Raw genomic sequence first — 22550 nt, forward strand, 5'->3', positions numbered from 1 at the left:
TTCTTTGTATTTCACTGAATGGATATGCCATAATGTTTATCTATTCATATGCTGAAGGACATTTCCTCTTTCAGACTTTTAACAGCTAAACACAGTATAGTATTTTACCAGAAAAGCTGTAGACACATTTAACATAAAATTTCACAAGAAAATAAAGAACGATACGGAGTCCCAGATTTTTGAGGAGTATCACATTCTTAAAACTGTCATTATGGGAGAACAAATAAAAATTTGTGGGGAAAAACTAATAAGGAAGACTAACAAAACATGAAAATTATGATCTAGGGTTAGTCTAATACGTATGTGGTAGAACTGGGGATGTTCCATCATTATCATGATGATTTTGAAGTACTTATCTACCTTTGAAACTGAGGTAAATGGTGTAAAAAACAAATGATGTTTTATGGCCTACCACCAAGACAAACAACACTTGACAGCTGACAAAATGTCTAGCTAGTGAATAAACTAACATATGAACAGAGAAAGTACAATTAGATACTAACAGCATGCACAGGTCAAATGCAATGACCAGACTGCTTGTAGCAGAGAGCTAACACTTTCATTTATTGAGATGACTAGAGCAGAGAAAAATCAGAATCTTTCTTCTAGGTAATGTGGGAGGAGCTCATAAATAGGAAATCTCTCATTCTTCATATGACCACCACATTTTCATCTTAAGTCACTGTCCAAAATAGCACATATTAAGACTCATCATCTTAAACAAGAGTGCCCTCTCCTACCCTCCAAAACTGTTATAGAAATGAAAATAGGGAGAGCACTTTCACTGCTTTCTGATGGATGTTTTTAGCACTTAGCTCTCCAAGTTCATTTCCTCCACTTCTCTTCCCACAGACCCTCTGCCTCTACTTTAGTCATATGCTTGCATACCAATGTCTTTTTGCACTTGCTATTTTCTCTGCCCTTCTAGTTGGTCCACTTAGATGATACTTATCCATCCTTTAAGATTCAACACAAGCATTATTTTCTTAGAAAAACTTTTCTGGATTCTCCTGGTTGTGAGGTACTCTGTCTACCAAGATAACTTGCATATACTTCTTGTGAGTACATCCCCCCCCCCGAAAAATGCAATTTTATAATTGTTTGTTACAGCTCTGTCTACTCACTAGCTAGCAATTTCTTTAAAGGCTGGGATTTTATATTTTCATCTTCAGACACACTAGCACCTAGCCCAGTATCTGAAACATATATGTACTTGAAGAAGTATGGAATGATGCTTGAGTAGATTAATCATAATTGGTCATCATAGAAAGGCTATAACTGTTGCACAGGCAATGCTTATTGATAATAATATCCAATAATCATTTAGTACACTATAGTAGCTATAATAACACTATTACCACTACTGCTACTAATAGGAAACAGATAACTTGTACTATATCAAGTGCTGTTATAAGTAATTCACATCTATTACTTCATTAATTCTCCCCACTATCCTAGAAGGTAAAAAAATTGAAGCAGAGACACTCATGGAAATGAGTTGATTCAAAGCCAGCAGGTTGGTCTTAGAGTCCATGTCCTTAACCACTACACTACACTGCTTTTCTGTGTTTAACAGCATGGATGGTGAAATCAAAAGAAAGAGTTTAAGCTCCAGGTAGTGATATAGTAACTGAGGCTTAGAGCAGTTACTTATTCTTTAAAATGCAGTAGACATTTGTTTCCCTTCCTGGTATTCATGCCCCTTTCTTCCAATGATAACTTACAATTTTCATTTCAGGTTCCACCTCTCTCCTGTACTCCTCAGCTCACTTGTCCTGCCTTTAGGAGTGGAAACATGACTCGGGACTTTGTCAATTGTTTTCTCCTGGCTATAATAATTGTTCTGATTGAAAATCTTAGGTTTTACACAGCATCCAATAAAAATGGCTTGCTCCTTTCTGGAAGACTGAGAGGATATGAAGTTAGAGTTATGATCATTTTGCCATCATTAGGGGAGAACCTGGAACTCTTACAACTCATTAGTTGTATGACCAGGGAAAAATTACTTTACTTCTTGGATCCCTCCTAAGAGCCTAACTTTCCTCACACATCAAATGGAAGTAATATTAGTAAACCACATCATAGAGCTCCTATAAGAAAAAAATAAGATAACCATTGTAGAGTGCTTAGGACAATGTTTAGCACAAAGTACTGCACAAAATTCTGCAATTATGCTGTTGCTATCATCATCATTATTTTTGTCTAGTCCTTCCCTTTTGACGTTCTGAATAATTTAGGATAAATAAATCATTTCTAATTTAAACTTTGCATTTGCATAAATAATTGAAATAGGTGGCTGAGGAAGCCAAAATAAAATAAGAACTCATGAACCCCATGTATATTGTTTTGCAGTATATATAGTGATCATTTCTCCAACCCAACTATCTTACAACAGAAACCATTTTGCCATGAGTATACCAATAGATTTCTGTCATAAAGAAACAAGTTTTGCTTGCTTCTTTGTGAAGCAAGTGAAAGCACTGGGTTTTCTGGTTTCTAGTTGGATAAAAATGCCAGGAAACAAAGAAATCCCCACAGAGCCATCAAGACAGTCTGATAATTAATGGATAGGACTCATTGAACTTGGAAATTTAAAGCAACTCATTCTCTCAAAAGACTGTGCTGTTTGAACAGGACCTGTCATAAAGGCAGATTCTGGAGTACTGTTGATCTAAGAAAGGCTACAGTGAGAACAGGCCTTTCAGAGGCATAGTTCACTATTTATGCTACACTGTGACTTTAGTAGATATTTGATATTCTGTAAACCTTAGATCACTCACTAACTAGGAGTAATAACCTTAAAGTTACCTATGAAAAGTATATAGCAAAGTAACTACAATATAGTATGTGCTCAATAAAAATACTGTGTCCCTTCCTTTTCTCTATCTCTCTTGTTTATGAATGATATGATTAAATGTTTTAAATTTAAAAGTGCTCCACTTAAAGAATGTCCCAAAGCTCTTAAAAGTGTTGCTAACATTAACTTATTTAAGACCTCATATATATCATTCCCTCAGTATATACCAAGGGTTAGGGTGTAATGTGTAACACATCCTATTAAAAAGTGTAGAGAAAGCTCATTTAGATAGCTCCTAAAATTTTTTGCCAATTAATTATTGACATAATTTTTCAAGGCTAACATTTAAAAGAGTAAAGGAAAAGTTATAACTACCTTTCCACTGACCATCACCTTAATTAGCATCTATTAAAGTCAGTCAGTTTCTGTTGGTAAATCTTTTGATTGATTTTTTTGATCTGTCATCTGCTTTTTTTTTTTTTTGCGGTACACGGGCCTCTCACTGTTGTGGCCTCTCCTGTTGCAGAGCACAGGCTCTGGACGCGCAGGCTCAGTGGCCACGGCTCATGGGCCTAGCCGCTCCGCAGCATGTGGGATCTTCCCGGACCAGGACACGAACCCGTGTCCCCTGCATCGGCAGGCAGCCTCTTAACCACTGTGCCACCAGGGAAGCCCTGTCATCTGCTTTTGACACCACAGACAGTATTTGCTTATGTGCCAAACTATACAACATAAATATTATCTCAAGGCTTTTTAACATTACTCAAAAACCCTATAAGGAAATACTATTTTAAGATTATAATAAGCAAAAATGGCCCACTCTGTCAGGGCAAAAATCTGTTTTGAGAGAAAAATACAAAGAGCCAGCGATAGTCCTCCCCTCCTTCGTTTGAACAGCTTTTAGGTGAACTAGATGTCTGCCTGCTGACATTGTAGAAAGAGGTCCTTTTGCATACTGATGACGTGACCCTCCATCCAGAAATAGCTTCAAGAAATTTTGGCCAATTATTGCTTAAAAGAATTTCTAACCTTTAATTATGTCAAAACTGAAATCGTTTTGGAGAGTATAGTGCCATCCAGATGAATAATTTTAAAGAATGCCTTTGGACAAGTTAACTCTTCTAGGTATCTGGAGGTTAGTTTTGCTATATTTTGACAAGCTTACCCTTGCAGACTTGCTCAAATTTAAAAATTTTACGGGGGCTTATTCTATGATAGAAAAGGACATTTGACAACTTCCACTGTCAATTCTGTTTTCAAACAAAGACAATTTCTCCCATGTTTTATTCTACTGTCCACTGGGGCTAAAATCAAGTATGTGTTCAAGAAATTGATCAGATCCAATCTTGCTCTCTGAGAAAAGTCCTGACCCTGCTAGCAATTATGACTGCAACCCATATCCACACAGAGATAGGATCACAGTCAAAAATATCTTTTATTAAAACATTAAAGAAGTATTTATTATCATCAAAAACAAAGGCTATCTCAGTTTTCCAACTATCTCATCTCAGATGACCAATAGACAGAAATTGTCAAGTCACCTTTGCTGTAGCACAAGCGCCCAGTTTGGTGATTTGTGGCACCCTGTCTACCTAAAATAGTTTCATATCTAAGTTCTAGGGACTATGAGCTAGTGAATTTGCTCTAGGCCTTAATATTATTCAAAGACTACATTAAATAATCGCTTTCTACCTCACTGGATTACTTGATCTTCCAAGAGGAAGATTTAATCTAATACACCTAAGAAAAAATTAGATGCTAAGCAGTTTGGGCGATTTACTGCTAAGTAAGCAACATATTCTAACAACTTATTGCTGATATTTTTATACTGGCCTTGTTTCCTGTGACCTTACTATAAACTCACTTATTAATTCAAAGAGTAGTTTTTGTTTTTGTTTTTTTTGTGGTACGCGGCCCTCTCACTGTTGTGGCCTCTCCCGTTGTGGAGCACAGGCTCCGGACGCGCAGGCTCAGTGTCCATGGCTCACGGGCCCAGCCGCTCCGCGGCATGTGGGATCTTCCCGGACCGGGGCACGAACCCGTGTCCCCTGCATCGGCAGGCGGACTCTCAACCGCTGCGCCACCAGGGAAGCCCCTCAAACAGTACTTTTTTAGATTCCTTAGGATTTTCCACATAAACAACCATATCATCATTAAATAGAAATATGTTTCCAACTCTTCCTCCCCTTTGTATCCTTTCTCCTCTTCCTTCTTCTTACAATCTATAGGTCTTATGTTTATTTTTGTTGACCTAGTTCATGTTTGTATTTTTATATACTGCATGCCTATGCTGCTTGCATTTCTACATACTAGCCGACAAACAATTGGAAAATAAAACAAATTTATCTATAGTCATATCAAAACATAAGATACTTAGGAATGAATTTAACAAAAGAACAAGAACTCTACACTGTAAACTATCAAACATTGCTGAGATAAGGAAGACTTAAAAATCTGGAGAGAGGGCTTCCCTGGTGGCACAGTAATTAAGAATCCCCCTGCCAATGCAGGGGACACAGGTTCAAGCCCTGGTCCAGGAAGATCCCACATGCCATGGAGCAACTAAGCCCATACACCACAACTACTGAGCCTGAGCTCTAGAGCCTGCAAGCCACAACTACTGAGCCTGCGTGCCACAACTACTGAAGCCCGTGCCTAGAGGCTGTGCTCTGCAACAAGAGAAGCCACCGCAGTGAGAAGCCCGCACACTGCAACAAAGAGTAGCCCCCACTTGCCAAAACTAGAGAAAGCCCACGCACAGGAATGAAGACCCAATACAGCCAAAAATAAATTAAATAAATAAATTTAAAAAAAAATTTGGAGAGAAACAACATGTTCATTTATTGGAAGACTCAATATTGTTAAGATGTTAGTTGTTCCCAAATTTGTCCGCAGATGCAATGCAATCCCAATCAGAATACCAACAGACATTTTTAGAAATTGAGAAAGTTATTATAAAATTTATCTGGAAATGCAAAAAACCAAGGATAGTTAAAGCAATCTTGAAACAAAAGAACAAAGTTGGGAACCTTATATTTCCTGACTTCAAGATTTACTATAAAGTTAGAGTAATTAAGACAGGCATAAGGATAGTAAAAGAGATAAATGAAACAAAATAAAGGTCAAACAGACCTACAATTACATGGCCATTTAATTTTCAATAAAAACACTAAAGCAATCCTATGGGAAAAGAAATATCTTTTAAACAAATAGAGCTGGAACAACTGGATATCCATATGGCAAAAACTGAACTTGAACACCATATACAAATATTAAATTGAGAAAGATCAAAGATCCACCATAAAATCTAAAACTATAATGCTTCTAGAAGAAAACATATGAGAATATCTTCATGACTTGGGAGAAGGCAAAGTTTTCTCAAAAAGCAATAACCAAAAAAGGAAAAATTGGTACACTAGACTTCATTCTAAATAATAACTTCTATTCATCAAGGTACACCTTAAGAATAGACAAGCCATACTGGCAGAAAATACTTGCAAAAAATATCTAGCAAAGTCTATATATGGAGAATATAGAGAATGTACAAAGAATGCCTATAAATCAATAATAAAAAGACAAACAACCCACTTAAAAATGGGATCCCCCAAATTGAACAGGTATGTATGTCACGATATGAATGTCCAATTAGTACACAGAAAGTGCCCAACATTTTGAGTCATCATGGAAATGGAAATTAAATCTACAGTGAGATACCACTTTATACTCACTATGACTCAAAGAATGAAAACATCAACTGCTGGCAAGGATATGGAGGAACTAGAGCTCTCACACATTGTTGGCAGGAAATGTAAAAGGTACAACATTTTGGAAAAAGGTCTGGTGGTTTCTAATAGTATTAATCATATACTTATATACTTATACATATACATACACAGACACATATGCTTATACATATATAAGCCATCACTTCTACTGCTACATATATATGCAGAGATATGAAAACATTTGCCCACAGAAAGACTTACGAGGGACTTCCCTGGTGGCACAGTGGTTAAGAACCCGCCTGCCAATGCAGGGGACATGGGTTCAATCCCTGGTCCAGGAAGATCCCACATGCTGCGGAGCAACTAAGCCTGTGCACCACAACTACTGAGCCTGTGCTCTGGAGCATGCGAGCCACAACTACTGAGCCTGCGTACCATAACTACTGAAGCCCGTGTGCCTGGAGCCTGTGCTCCGCAACAAGAGAAACCACCGCAATGAGAAGCATACGCACTGCAACGAAGAGTAGCCCCTGCTCTCCGCAACTAGAGAGAGCCTGCACACAGCAACGAAGACCCAATGCAGCCAAAAATAAATAAATAAGTAGATAAAGACTTATGAGAGCACTCACAGCAACTTGTTATGATAGTCAAAAACCTGGAAATATCCCAGGAGTTCATAAACAGATAACTGCTAAATAAACCATGGCATATTCAAAAAATGTAATACACCTCAACAATAAAGAGGAATGAGTTATAATATACGAAACCGCATAGATGACTCTCAGAAACATGAGGGTGAGTGAAAGAATCCTTACAGAAAAGGGTATATACTGTATAATTCTAATTATATAAAGTACTAGAATTAGCAAAACTAATCTTAGGTGAAAATTCAGAAAAGTGGTTGCCTCTAGGAGTTGTGGGTGGGGTGAATGGCAAAGATTTACTGGGAAAAGGCATTAGGAAAATTTCTAGGATGATGGTAGAGACCTAATCTTAATGTGTATTTGGGCTACAGAGATGTATATACATTTTTCAAAACCCATCAAATGATACACAGGCTTCTGTACTTCACTGAATATAAATTTTACCTAAAAAGAAATCATAAGCATGCATATTAAATTATACTTAATGATATACATGCTGAAAGATTTAGGGATAAAGTGTACTCAATGTGCAACTGACTTTGAAATGCATCAAAATAATAGAATGAATTAATGAGCAGGTAGTGGGAGGGACAGATATATGATAAAGCAAAAGTTGGCAAAAATGTTAACTGTAGGATAAAGGTATATTGTATAATTCCTTCAACTTTGCTATGTTTGACATTTTTATAATTAAATACTGTCAAGAAAAAAATAAGTTAGGTAATATAAAGACATTTTCAGATCACCAAAATCTGTAAGAATTTGTCAACAACAGACTTGCACTAAAAGAAATTTTAAAGGAAGTTTTTCAGGCTGAAGGAAAATGAGGCCAGATGGAAACCTGGATCAAAACAAAGGAATAAAGAGCTCAGGAAATGGTAAATATGTAGTTAAATGCAAAAGAATTGTTTTTCCTAATTTCTCAAGGTATTTAAAGAAATTGTTTAAAGCAAAAAAATAATGTATGGTCAGATTTATAATATATATAAAGTAAATATAAATTGTAAAATGTATGACAACAATACCCAAAGGATGGGAGGACAGTAAATACTGACAGAAGTATATTGTTATAAGATTCCTACATTATATATGAATTGGCATAATATTAATCATGGAAGACTGTGATAAATTAAGGATGTACATTGTAATCGCTACCACAAGCACTTAAAAAAAGTATAGCTAAAAAGAAGACAAAAATAAAACAATAAAAAAACCCTCTGAGCCTCTTACAGACTGATTTCAAGAACTTATTTGTGTTCTTTTACATGTTGACACCTTATAATTTATCAACTCAGAAGTTTCTGCTTTTCAAACATTTCCCAATAGGAAACTGTACTGGTTAATTTCAATTTTCATTACTATTTCCTCCTTCTTTTGCCTTTCATGGGTATAGACAATACCACAGAATAAAATACAAGGTGTTCCCTTAAAGTCAGTGCAACTCCTAACACAAACCTCCTTAGTTAGTTTACTAAAGTGTCCTCACTCACTGAAGGAATTAATAGGAGGCAAAACAATGAGTAAATGAAAAAAATGCTGTGATAGTTGACTACTGAGGCTACACACATGCTTTTCTTAAAGTAGAAAGTTATCATAGGTGAAAATAATTTCCAACACAGATGGGCCCTATCATTCTCAGATCATTCTGCTGTTAAAACAAAAACAATTTTTTAATTCCCACCTCACTAGTAAAATTAGAAAATGCAGTTATTTCACCTTTTCTCTCCAATGTGTTAAATAAGTGAATGATTCTTAGAAGTTAAAAAACCCAGTACTTTTCACTTCTTCTCACAATGACCCCATCTGTTTAAATCAGACAAAGCATAGAGTATCTTCCTCTAGCAACAACTTAACTTCTTAGACCAGATATTGCCAATTGGCTGCCCATTGGCCAAATTCGGCCCATTATTTTGTTTTGTTTGGATCATGGTCTTTTAAAACTTTTTAACTACTTGAAAATGTTTAGAAATTCAGAGATTTCACGTAAGAATCCAGATTCTGAGTTCTTTTGAAAATCTGAAAGAGACAGTAACACCGGGACACATTCTTACAAGGCAACACAGGAGCTGGAGCTGAATATTAGCTGCATCTTTTTGACGTGTTACCTGCTTTCCAGTTTAACCCAGTTTCAGTTCAGTACACTTCACTCAAATTATTTGCCTGGACTCAAATGAGTTTATAATCTCTATTACAAATATTCCCCATCCCAAATTTAGTCTCCTTCCTCACTCTAGTCCTTACTCTTGTGCACTCACTCACACTCTCTTTCTATCAAAATAACATGCATCTATTACTTCACTAAAAATTTCAACTGAGGATGTATTTGGCTTAAAAAAAGTGTCTCTAATGGAAAATAACAGGTCAGCATTCTATACCAACATATTTACATGGTTTCTGGCCATGTATATATGTATAAAGAATGTGGTAGGCAGAATTCTCCCAAGATTCCTGTCACCTAGGTTTTAATTCAATCACTAGTCTAGGTACTACTGTACAGGGACTTTGCAGATGGAATTAGGTTGCTAATCAGCTAATCTTAAAGTAGGGAGAGTACCCCAAATTATCCAGGAGGGCCACCGTAGTCATGTGAACCCCTAAAGTAGAAGAGCAAAGCAGAAGAGCCAGAGATTCAAAGTATCAGAAGGACTAGGCCTGCTGCTACTAGCTTTGAAGATGAAGAAATGGGGCCATGAGCCAGGGAATGCTGGTGGCTTCTAGAAGCTAAGAACAACTCCTGGCCATCAGCCAGCAAGGAAACAGGGATCTCAGTCCTACAACTGCGTGGAATTAAATTCTACTAACACCGGGAATAAGCCTAGAAATGGATTCTCCCCTGGGGCCTCCAGGGGAAATGTAGCCCCGCCAGCACCTTGATTTTGGCTTTGTTAGACCTGAAGCATAGAAACCACCCAAGCCCAATAGGCTTTTGATTTATAGAACTATGAGATAATAAATTTGTGTTGCTTTAACCTGCTAAACTTGTGGCAATATGTTACAGCAACAATGGAGAGCTAGTACTTTGCTGATGAATGAAAAAAAAGGCTTTACACAAACCTTAACTGAACAAGACCAGCAACCATTAGTCTATATAAAGTCACACATATTTCATAAATTATTGGCGCAGCTATAAAATCTACCTTGATACCTCCTCAAAAAGGAATCTCTCATCAGTTTCAAATCTTGCATTCTCCCTAAAGCGCCTACTTTCCTGTCTGGCCCTTAGCGGGCTTTGGGGAATTATGCTCTTGGAATGCTCTAACTGATAAAAGTGTTTTGCCCATTTGAAGGCTTGAATCACTCTAGCTTGTCCAGATAGTTTGTGCAAACAATGTGATTTATGTTGAACACCTGCTTCCTTCTGTGTGTGTGTGTGGGGTGGTCTGGAGCATCATTAACTGCAATCAGTCACACAGGCATTAATGTACCTTTGTGACCAACCCCCAATACAAATTCTCACTCCTAGGCTCAGGCCAGCCTTCTCTAATAGGCAATACTTTGTGCATGTTGTCACAATTTTTGTGCTGCAGAAATTAAGGACATCTTCTACAACTCTCCTGGGAGAGAACTCTGGAAAGCCTGTGCCTGGTTTCCGCCATATTTTGCCCCATTGTTTTCTCTTTGTTGGATTTTGCTTTGCATCCTTTTGCTGCAATGAGTATAATGTAACCATGAGTATAATAACATCTGAGTCCTGTGAGTGCTTCTATTGAATCACTGAAGCTGGGAGTGGTCTTGGTGACCCCTGACACATCACAGTTCCCACCATCTCAGCCAAAATGATTTACTAATATGAAAGAGAACACCAAATGTGACACTTGCCATAAGACTAAAAAATTTTCCCAAATCTTTACTAACCAAATTGAGGTAGGCAGAATTCTAAGATGGTTCCCCAAATCCCTGTACCCTGATGTACACCTGGCATAATCCCCAAGACTATGAATATGATGGATTTTACCCTCATGATCACATTATATTCTATGGTGCAGCTGACCTTATCACATGAGTCCTTGAAATCTGGATCTAGAGATTAGAGACAGGAAATAAGAGAGATTCCAGGCATGAGCAAGATGTGATACAAGGGATATCATCCATTGCTGGCTTTGGAGATGGAGAAAGCCACATGATAAGGAATGCAGATGGCTTCCAGGAGCTGAGAGCAGCCCCTCATCAATAGTAATCAAGGAAACAGGGACCTCATTCATACAGTTGCAAGGAACTGGATTCTGCCAACAACCTGAATGAGCTTAGAAGTGGATTCTTCCCCAGAGTCATGAGAAAGGAAATCGACAATTTGTTTCCTCGAATCACTCCATTTTTAAAGAAAATAATAAATCTCAGAAATAAATATATTTCCAAGAAAATAATAAACAAATTACCAAGATACATTTGCAATATACTTTCACCAAAACTCATTTGTTTGGGAAATATAATTATGACACATGATTAAAATGAAGATAATAGGGAAATAGAATTCAAACTGCATGACTAAACTAAAAACATAATTAGTTCATTTAACAGTTAATTTATAACACATTAACTATATACAAACTCTCATGCTAACAATTTCGGGAGACAGAAAAAGTAAAAAATGCTGTATGCATGTTAAAAATGTATGGTTAATTAAGGGAAAGTAAACCATACCTTCCTTAATTAAATAATTGCAAGGAAAATAATTATAATTTAGGAGGGGAAAGGTACCTTACAACTAGAGAGATACAATGTAATAAAGGAATTTGGAGGAGAAAAATACAATTTGTGCTTTGGTTCAGTGGTATGGTATAGAGGCAGACAGAGGTAAGTGAATTACTTGAAGAAGTGTTATGTACACTGTGCTATCTACATTGGGCAAAAAGACAGCTTGGTCTTCAACAGGGTATATTTCAATTCTCTGGCACTCAATTTCTTCAACCATGTATTGGCAACAATGAAAATACTTGAACAATTTAGATACTCTGGAAGTAATTTAGAGAGTTTAAAGTCAGGTCCTATGCCTATAAAATGCATTTTCTTCACACACACACACACACACACACACACACACACACACACACACAAATGGAGAACCACAAAATGTTTTTGAGCAGGGAATGGACTCATCTATAACAATATTAATATAGCAGCAGAAAGTAGGAGTAACTGGAGTATGGAAAGACGAAAAGCAGGAAGACCAGTCAGGAGAATGCTGCAATGCAACAGTCAAGCTCTTTGTTAATGAAGCCTGAATTAAAAAATGTAGAGGACAGCAGAGACAAGAGAAATATCACAGCGGTGGTATTAACAATACTTGACTGGCAAATAGAATAAACGATACAAGAGAGGTAGAAAGCAAAAGATGGCTGCAAGATTCCATGCCTGGTGAAGACCATCTTTTTTTGGTATTATTTTCTGTCTTTAAACAAGACAAGTAAAATTGGAAGAAAAATATACATCAGTTATATAAATCTTTAAGTTACTTGACTATACTGTGGTAATTTCAAATGCATTTTGAAACTAGGGCCCTTGAAGGCAAAAAATGTATGAGAGCCTTAACTGCTACCACCAGGTTATATTCTAAAATAAGAGTATCTACTACCTATTTCTCATGACTATGACCTGTGGCTCATTAGCCATCTGTGGAGCATATTCTAGAATGTGTTCAAAATTCTTTGGCATATCTAATTCAGTGAGTAGGCAATCGTTTAATAGGGGCAAATAAAACTTACTCATCCGAGTAAGTCATATCATGTTTTCCATCAAGCTAGTGAACAGCTGCAGACATAGCCTGCTTCCCATCAAAGTCTCATGTATAACCTCTGCAATGTTGATGGTTCTCTGGTAAATTTTCAAAATCATAACCCTAAAAACATATGACAAACTACATTTTATTAAAGAAACTTGCCTGCACTACTCACCCTGCCTTCACTTGCATATGTAAGGACAATGCAGGAGCTTTACTGCAAGTGCCAAAACTCTGCTGAATATCTGTCGTGAACTATACTTGCTGGCACTTTTATAGATTAAGAAAAAGTACATGCTCTGAATAACACAAACAGGAAATGCTTTCCAAATAGCACCTAGACTTAAAAGACAAACCATTTCCCTCATGCTTGTTTTAATAGGAGTGACAAAAGGTATACCTCTTTTTTAACATTTTCTGGAAAATATTTTATAAATGAGATGAAATTTAAATTTCTCCACTTTTCAGTACCTTGAATCTGGCTTTAGGGTAGCAATTAAATAGATTCACAGGCACCAAATATGAGATGATTTCAAACAAATCTTTCAAACGCTGTACTTTTTTTCTTGAAATGTACTGGTTATAGGAGTTTAATTGAATTCCATGCTTCTATGTTTCCAGCAAATAATTTTGATCATTTATCTGAAACTGGAGAGTATACTGGCAAGAGAGAACTCTGGCACAAGTAACATATAAAAACCACTGAAAAGAGAGAAGCTTTCTCCAAAATTAATTCCTCATATTCAAGCTTGAAAAGACTCTAAAGAAAATGAGTTTTCTCTTTCAAACCAGGTTAGCAAACTACCCTCACAAATAACATTATTTCATAAAAGACTCACTCAATTATAAGCTTCAGGTCATAGCACAAAATTATTTTTGGTTTGGATAACATGAATTCTCAAAAGGGTTTTATGGCTATTAAAATTATAACAAGAAAGAACACTTAATTTTCTAGTGAGATCTGAAACCTCAAGATAGTCTTAAGTTACAATACATTTGTAATACGAATTACTACCATAATGTTTTAGTACAATATTGCTTAGTTAAGTGATATTAAATTTATCATGAAAAAAGTTAGTGAGTAAATTGATACAAGACTCTTCTCTAAGTTTCTAGTTTTCATTCCTCTATCCCCCATCCCACCAATTTTACAGAAAACACAAAATTTTCTTCAAAATATAAATCCAGTAAGATATATGCCTTAAATGATGCTTAAGTTTGGACAAAGAACTGCAAATAACTACCAGACAACTGGCAGCTTACAGTTTTGCAACAGTTAGAGACAGATGTACAAGTAAAAATCATGGATCTCAAATAGCAATCCCATCTAAATAGATTTCCTGTTTACTTTGCATCAGCCTTTCTTACAGGTGCAGGGTGCTTACTTTTGGCAGTAGGGGAAAGAACTGATTTATAAAACGTAAGAACATTTTCTCACTTTCCATAAATAGGTTATAGAATTAATTAAAACTGCAGCACATCAGCTCTGCACATGAAACCTGCTCTGTTATTGGAGACTAATGTAATCCAAATATGTGGAAAGTCAAATCGTTTTCAACAAAGCTAATTTAGATGGATGGATCAGATAACAACTTGGAACTGAACCTGACAGAATCATTTCTACTCAAAGGCAGTAAGTGCTGAATGTTATATCCCAAAATGAACAAGGAAAATATTGAATTTTAATCTATTACCAGAATGATTAAAAACAATACTTTACAAAAACGTTTAAAAATATCTCACCTGAAGAAATTACAAAGACCCATAAGACTACCATACGTTCTATTTTAAATAAATGAAAAAGACCATGTAAATGTCATGAAAGACAGTATGAAATCTGCATTTAATCCTATTGATGTTCTGCTACCTACTCAAAGAATATGCTTCCATCTATAACATTTTATCCTAATGAAGACATATATAAGGGTATTGAAGAAAGGTGGCTTCTTTATACCTTTACACTGTTGAGGCTACTGGTAACCATTGCTATGAGATTTATTATCTCTAAAACAACGATAAATGATGACAAGCACAGAAAAGTAAAACTTTTCATGAGCTAATGGATTTAATCTTATTGACAAAGCAATGGCAATTATATCCTTATATAGTATAATCAAAAGTAAATAAAGTAAAAGGGTAGAGTGAGGTAAAATGATGAAAATGGAAATTTGTCTTCTGAGTCACCAGCTTCTCTCTCCTTTAGTTCTCTTCAGTAAGTAAAGGAAGGACAGATATGGGCAAAGAGGGAAATGTGGAGATCAGAAGGAACAGCCTACAGTTACTACCACCCTGATGACAAGAACTACTCTACTTGTGGCTTATAGAGTCCTCTGGAATGGCTGGGAGCACAAGACCATGGGTAACATCAATTTACATGATGTAGAGCAATTCCAATCATAGCATAGCTATGTCCTCTGATACTTCTGGATATTCCCTTAATAATCTGTCCTCTTCATAGGGTAAATTTCTTCCTTTTTTCTGTCCCAAGTCCCCTAATGAGTATTGAATAATTTTAGGAACTTTATTTTCCAGTTGGTGTTAATGTTGATTTAGTATTTCATTCCTACCTTTTCCCATTTTTTTTTTTTTTAGTACTTGTATGATCTCCAAGACTTCTGTGACAGCCAGACTCTAAGATGCTCCAATGCCCCCTGACTCCTGGGATTCACATTCTTGTGTCGTCCTCTCCCACACTGAATAGAATTAATGGCTGACCTCTGTATCCAATGAGCTATAGCAATGTGTGGCTCCTCAGGAGAGGTCATAAAAGGCATTGCCGCTTCCACCTTGCTTTCTCTCATCTCTTAGATTGCTCACTCACTCACTCTGAGAAGCCAACCACCATATTGTGAGAATAGCCAAGAGGTCTATGGAAAAGCCCTCAACATAGGGAGGAAATAAACCCCCTGTCAACAACTGGCACCAAATGAGTGAGCTAACTTAGAAACAGTTGACTGAATCCCCAGTCAAGCTTTCAGAAGACTACAGCCCCAGCTGATATACTGCAATGTCATGAGATCCTGAGCTAAAACCACCCAGCTAAATGTTCTTGAATTCCTGACCCAGGGAAATTGTATAAATTGATAAATGTTTATTATTGTTTTAAGCTGCTAAGTGTTGAGGTAATTTGTTAAGCAGCAATAACTAATTCATACTATTTCTTCTTATAGAAACAAAGAAATACAAACAAGTATGCCACTGGATGAAGCATCTTCATTAACAACATAACATTGTTGCTATATGAGAGACTCACAACTCAAGCCAAGTAAATAACTCAACAGGCTTTTAAAAATTTTTTGAAGTATAACTTACATAGGCAAAATGCACACTCTTAAGTGTACACGTCAGTGAATTTTGACAAGTTTTGCAAGAACATGCACCATAAGTAATACCCTAATCAAGATGTAAAAATTTCCATTCCACAGATAGTTCAGTCAAGGCTATTTTGAATCAGTACTTGTATTGCCCTCTTCCCAACCAGAGTCAAGCACTATTTTTATATCTATCACAGTAGATGAGTTTTGATTGCTCTAGAACTTCATATAAATGGAAGAATATGATTTTTGTGTCTGGCTTCTTTTGCGCAGCATAATATTTCTAAGGTTCATCATGTTGTTGTATCAGTAGTTTATTCCATTTTATTGTTGATTAATATACCACAATCTGCTTACCCATTCTCCCATTGATGGACACTTGAGTTCTTCCCAGTTTGGGGCTACTATGAATAATGTTTCTGGGAACATTCTTGTGCAAATATTTTGGTGGGCATGCATTTTTTCTTTCTCTTGATTAAATGCCAAAGCAGGGCTGGGACTACAGGGAGGCAAATGATGTACCTCTTGGGCACAAATTTAAGGAGATCCTCTACCTAGGAGGAGGATTGCTGGATCATAAAATAGATGTTTCTAAAACAACTTGCCTTTTATATTATAGCACTGAATTTTACACTTAGACTTGTCATGGGTTCTTCTGTCAAAAAAATCTACCATTTAAGTAATGGGGAATAGCAGGTTAATATACTAGTATAACATATTAGTATTAGAAAACATATGCTTATAAAGGCAATTGATTAATATATTATCACATGTAATTCATATTAAATAAAATATAAAGCTGACAATAACTTCCTCTAGAATGATCCCTAGTTCAAGTAAAACTCCTTGTTCTACAGATATGAAAAATGATTAAGAGACCAGTCCAAGGCTGCCTAGCTAGTTAGTGGCTTTTTCATCATACATATTGCATTGTAAATCTTTATACAAATTTAACCCAAACTCAGTTAAAATTCCTAAAGACATGACTACAATTGGTTTTCAATTTTAATGTCAACTAGCTTTCACAGAGAACTTTTTTTGTTTTTTTGCATTGGTGGCCTATAAATTAAAGTGTAAATTTAAACTGGTGGGCACAGAGTAATATGTTCTTAAAAAAATACAATTAAAGATTTGTGACATGCAAAAATTATGCCTATAAAAACATATTTACTAAGTTAGGTTAAATATATAGAAAAGTCACTTTTATCACCATGGTCAGATTAGACTTTTCTAAAAAAGCAAGTGACGCAACTGGATACTTGATATCTGCATCTTTCATTCCAGCAACCACTTAAAACCAAACCATTTAAAGTAGCAAGGAAAGTATTTTTATTCAATTTATTTGTTTTGCTGCTATTAAATTACTACCATTTAATAAGATACACATTTTTCCCCCCTTGCAAAAGATTTATCTTCATCTATAATATAGCAATGATTAAAGAGTATTGACTAAGAATATTTCTTTAATGTAGGATGGATAATTACAATCCTATAAAGGCTCATGGCAAATATTTTCCATTGGTTTAGTACAACTTAATTCATTAAAGAAACATTTTTCATAATTTTAAGATAATTTCAGAAAATCTGTGAAGAAGCTCATTTAATAGTGTATTTGGGGCTTCCCTGGTGGCGCAGTGGTTGAGAGTCCGCCTGCCAATGCAGGTGACACAGGTTCGTGCCCCGGTCCGGGAAGATCCCACATGCCGCGGAGCGGCTGGGCCCGTGAGCCATGGCCACTGAGCCTGCGCGTCCGGAGCCTGCTCCGCAACAGGAGAGGTCACAACAGTGAGAGGCCTGCGTACCGCAAAAAAAAAAAAAAAAAAAAAAAAAAAAAAAGTATATTTGTAAGAGAGTTTAGACCACTTTTCTTACCAAAAATGCCTTAGAAAGTAAATTTCATGTGTCATTGAAATAACTGAATTTATACTTTTTTTTTTTTTTTTTTTTGCATCGGCAGGCGGACTCTCAACCACTGCACCACCAGGGAAGCCCCTGAAATAACTGAATTTAAACTGTATGATTATGTTCCACCCAAGCCATGATTATTATTTCTCTCTATTCTTCAATCTAGCCTTCTACACAGTTCACTATGTCCTATGTCCCTAAGAATACCAGTGCCCTGTGAGAAGTTACCATGTACTTCTCTCAGGAAATACTCTTAAAACTCAGCTAGAGAAATGCTTTGTACTAAAAAGATTTCAAATTTTCCTGTATATCCTCTTTACTAATTTTTTGTCAAGTACTTTGCAGAATGCTTACCTCACAAAAGTTGAACACTGGATAATGTCAATGTTGAATTTCTATGAGGCCTGTGAATTAAATTTCCTAAAGTGAAAATTTACACCTGGATTTTATCATTAAACAAGTAACAGAAGAAACTAAAATCCTGTAGTTTTTAGTTAAAATGCCTTTTGTTTGCCAATTTCTGCTTTTCATGTAATTGTCCTGATATTATACAGTACCTCACAGGTTTCCCTTCTCGAAGCAAGTCTTCTAGACTCTGTTCACAGTGTTCAGCCACCACCACCAGTCTCTCTGAGTAAAAAAAAACACCAACTCCACTTTATATTTGATTAACACAATGTTTTAATAACAAAATAATATACCCCACTAAAGTTATTAACATACAGTACAAATGATATTTTAAAAGAGCTTTTCAAAGTCTACATTAACTACATAAAAATCAAATATGTAGAATAACAGGATAAATGTGTAATAAAATAACACATTAAATAACAATTTTTCATCTTGTGTTTTTCTCTAGAATTTCTCCCATATGCATCAGGAAAAACAGCTGGAAAAGTTTACCTTTGGCAAAAAGAAGTAATCCTTCTTCTGACACAGACTAGGAGAAGAAAAAGCTTGGATGAAGATATAAAGAAATTTTGAAGTGAAGGGGAAATTGGGAGCTAGGGACAAACTGTCTTGATGGTCTGGTTCAAATATAAGGTTTTTGAAACTGAGTTCAGAAATTTGAGAAAAGTAGAAATGTTCTGAATCATGACTATGGAGAAAGAACAGAAAATCAACTTGGGGTTACTTGTAACATCATGGGGCTTGCTGAGATTAGTAATAATATAAAATTTTGGTGGGCACAATCTATATCATGATGTAATTTTTATTTTCCAACAGATCAACTGTTTAGGAATAAGACAGCACAGTTTTGAAGGTCTATACATTTTTAATGTAATCATCAGGTACCTAGTGACTAACACGTTGTCTGACACAGCAGCAGATCAACAAACTCTTTTCCTTTTTAGATGAAAGAATGTCTTTCATTTGAAAATGAAAAACGGCAAAGGTAGAAAACTGAGAGCAGAAGATGGGAAGGACTGATTCAAGGTATGGTCTTGCCTGCTGGGAGGAGAGATGAAGGACAATGGTACACAGGCAATCATGTGAGGTGTGGGGGCAGGATATTGTATGGGTCACATCTTGGAAGCTCAAACTGAGGTGGTGGCATTATATAGAATGATCTGAAACACAAAATTTTAAAACTATAAATGAAAACTATCACTTTCAGAAAAAAACTCCAAGTGATCTAAACTTAAAGAAAATTAAATTTGAAAGAACATTTAATGAGGAGAAACAAAGGAAAAAAATAGGAAAGCAAGTTGAGATAAAAGTTCTAGTTCTTCAATTCAATAAAGAAAAGAGCATGCAAAGTTGAATGCCAAGCAATTTAGCACAACTGTGAAGTTCTAGAAGGAAAAAGTAAATAATATTGTCAGAAAACCAAAATGGGAAGCAGCATTCCTTTGTTTTCCCTCTTACCACATTTAGTCAATTTTCCTTACACCTATCTGGCTACCTCTCCTCAGTCTCCTCTGTAGACTGGTACCTCTTCTACCCAAATTTAAATGCTTCTAGTACCTCCACCTTTGATTCTGGGTCTTCAGACTGTGTTTTCTCCTTATTTACTTCCAAGGTTGAAAGACTCTTAAATTTTATCTCAAGCCCAGAACTCTCTTCTGAACTCCAGGCTTTTATAGCCAGTTTCTCACTTTAATATAAAAGTTACCTCAAACACAACAGGACTCAAACTGAATTTATATTTTGCTCCTTAAGCCTTTCCCTTTAGTACTGTTTCAGTAAATGGTACCACTATCCTGCCAGCTGCTCCAGCTACAAATTTAGGAGTAATCTCCCTTTCTCAAATCCAAAGAAAAAGCCCTGCTATTTCTATTTCCCATATGTTTCCAGAATCTGTAAAGTTTGCTCCATCTGCCACAATCTGGGTCCAATCCAACATCATCCCTCGTTAGATTACTACAACAATCTCTTAACTAATCTTCTCATATTAATTCTTATTCCCCCTCCGACATATTTTCATACTAAAACCTAAGCGATAATATAATAATTAATAAATCTGAATACGTAACTCCCTGTCTAGCTTTATTTTTTGTTATTTTGTCTGTCACTCACCAACTTACAGTTACACTGGTCTTCCTTTCCCTTTCCTACCTTAAAATACTAGCACATGGATTCCCATTGTCTAAAATGATCTTCCTTGTTCCTCCTCCCAGTTAACTCCTATCATGAAACATAGTGGTTAAGAGCACAGACTATTCTGTCTGGGCTCAAATTTTAGGTTTAATACTCATTAGTTATGTGACCTTGGGGGAGTTTGCTAACCTCTCTATGCCAAGGTTTCCTCTTCCGTAAAACAACAGTACCTACCTCATAGAACTGTTGTGAGGTTGAAATGAGTTAATACATAATAAGAACCTGGCACATAAGAAGCCCTAAGAGTTAGCTATTATTATTATTCATTACTCAGTTAAATATGATTTCCTCCAGGAACACTTTCCTGGTCCCCCCAAATCAATTTACTCCTCCTATCATATAATCTATTCCACTATGTACTTTTCTTTTGTAGCACTTATTTCAACTCCTAAAGATCTGTAGACATTTTTATCTAATGCCTTTGTTCTCTACTAGATAATGCATTTCATGATAGCAGGAAGGATACTGGTCTTGTTTAAAATGCATCCCCAGTGTCTAGAATTATACCTCAAACATATAAGCATCTAATTAAAAAATACTTGTTAAATGAGTTAACTTGAGCAAAGGCTCAATGTAGCCATTAGAAATGAATGAGACTCACATAATGACAGTCATTGTCTAAACAGAAGTGTGTCCTGCATAGGAAAGTATATGCCTATGTTGTAAACTAGGCATAATAACACCACATTAGTACTGATTTTAATGTAAAACAAAACCATCAGAATATGTTAAAATGTGCATATCCCATTAATGAATAATTTTTAATTATATATTCATAAGTCTCCATATCTATGAAGGATTTTCAAAGTGTTTGGCATTAGCCTAAAATTTGTCAGGCTTAAAATGATTTAGGGAAAAAAAAATTATCAGCCTTCTTCAGGAAACTCCTTTAAAATATCATAAGCCAGAGTTTGCCAAAGCTTTAGGATATTATGGACCTTTAAAGTATTACTGTAAGACAGCAGAACCATAATCCTTGGCAGAATATCACAGATTCTCCCAGAGGTAACAGAGTGTATACCAAAACAATGTTTCCAATATGAACCAGTTTTTTCAAAATATCGTTAGAGAGACTTCATTCTGAAACTCAGGGCCACTATTTGAAAATAACTTCTGTTTGTTATAAAATAATATATTTCACAGAATAAAATATGACAGAAATATTTGAGAATCATAATGTGCCAAATATAAGTCAGCAATGTAGTGGCATTATTTATAAAAAACAAATGTGACACCAAGATGAACTTTAAAGAGTAGAACATACAAGAACCGTGAAATAATCTTTCTTCTAACAAATAGTTGATGAATGCCAAGTATAACTGTAGCGTACATACAGTTTGAACTGTATGTTTTAAGTCAATGCTAAGAAATGGAAGAGAGTACAGTATTAAGCAAGACAGATAATAAAGTAGTTGAATAAAAAGAGGGACTAAAACAGACTGAAAGATTAAAAGAAACTTTTTTAACTTAAAGAAAGAGGTAAATTGTAAATGCGTTAAAACATGAAAGGTTATTAGAATATAGTTACTGCATCATTCTTTTGTTATTCACATTAAAAACTGAGACTAGCTCATTACCTTTTAAAGAGAATCTCTAAATAAATATTTATACAGTAAAACTGATAAAGAAAAATTCTGTGCTTAAAAAACAGTATTGTTACTAGGTTACTGTGATTGTCAGTTTTACGAGTCAACATGGCTAGGCTATAGTCTCTGGTTATTAAAACACTAATCTAGGTGTTACTGTGAAGGCATTTAATAAATGAAATCTACAATTAGTTTACCTTAAGTAAGGAAGATTATCCTAGATAATCTGGGTGATCCTGATTCAATCAGTTATAAAGGCCTT

General features: G+C 35.7%; 1 protein-coding gene across 2 annotated transcripts in view; it reads right to left on the reverse strand.

Annotated features, from left to right (window-relative positions):
* The window catches only part of TBCK (TBC1 domain containing kinase), a gene marked incomplete at its 5' end in the record, with an annotated part of 228033 nt that overhangs the window by 201922 nt on the left and 3561 nt on the right, over window positions 1-22550 (reverse strand). For both annotated transcript variants that reach the window (XR_014296711.1, XM_082653866.1), the window contains one exon: window positions 18659-18731. Coding sequence is in view for 1 of the 2 variants with exons in the window: in XM_082653866.1 (XP_082509992.1) it covers window positions 18659-18731 (73 nt within the window). The remainder of the gene's footprint in view (window positions 1-18658; window positions 18732-22550) is intronic.

Source organism: Grampus griseus, assembly GCF_964374135.1.
Source record: "Grampus griseus genome assembly, chromosome: 4".
Taxonomy (NCBI): Eukaryota; Metazoa; Chordata; class Mammalia; order Artiodactyla; family Delphinidae; genus Grampus; species Grampus griseus.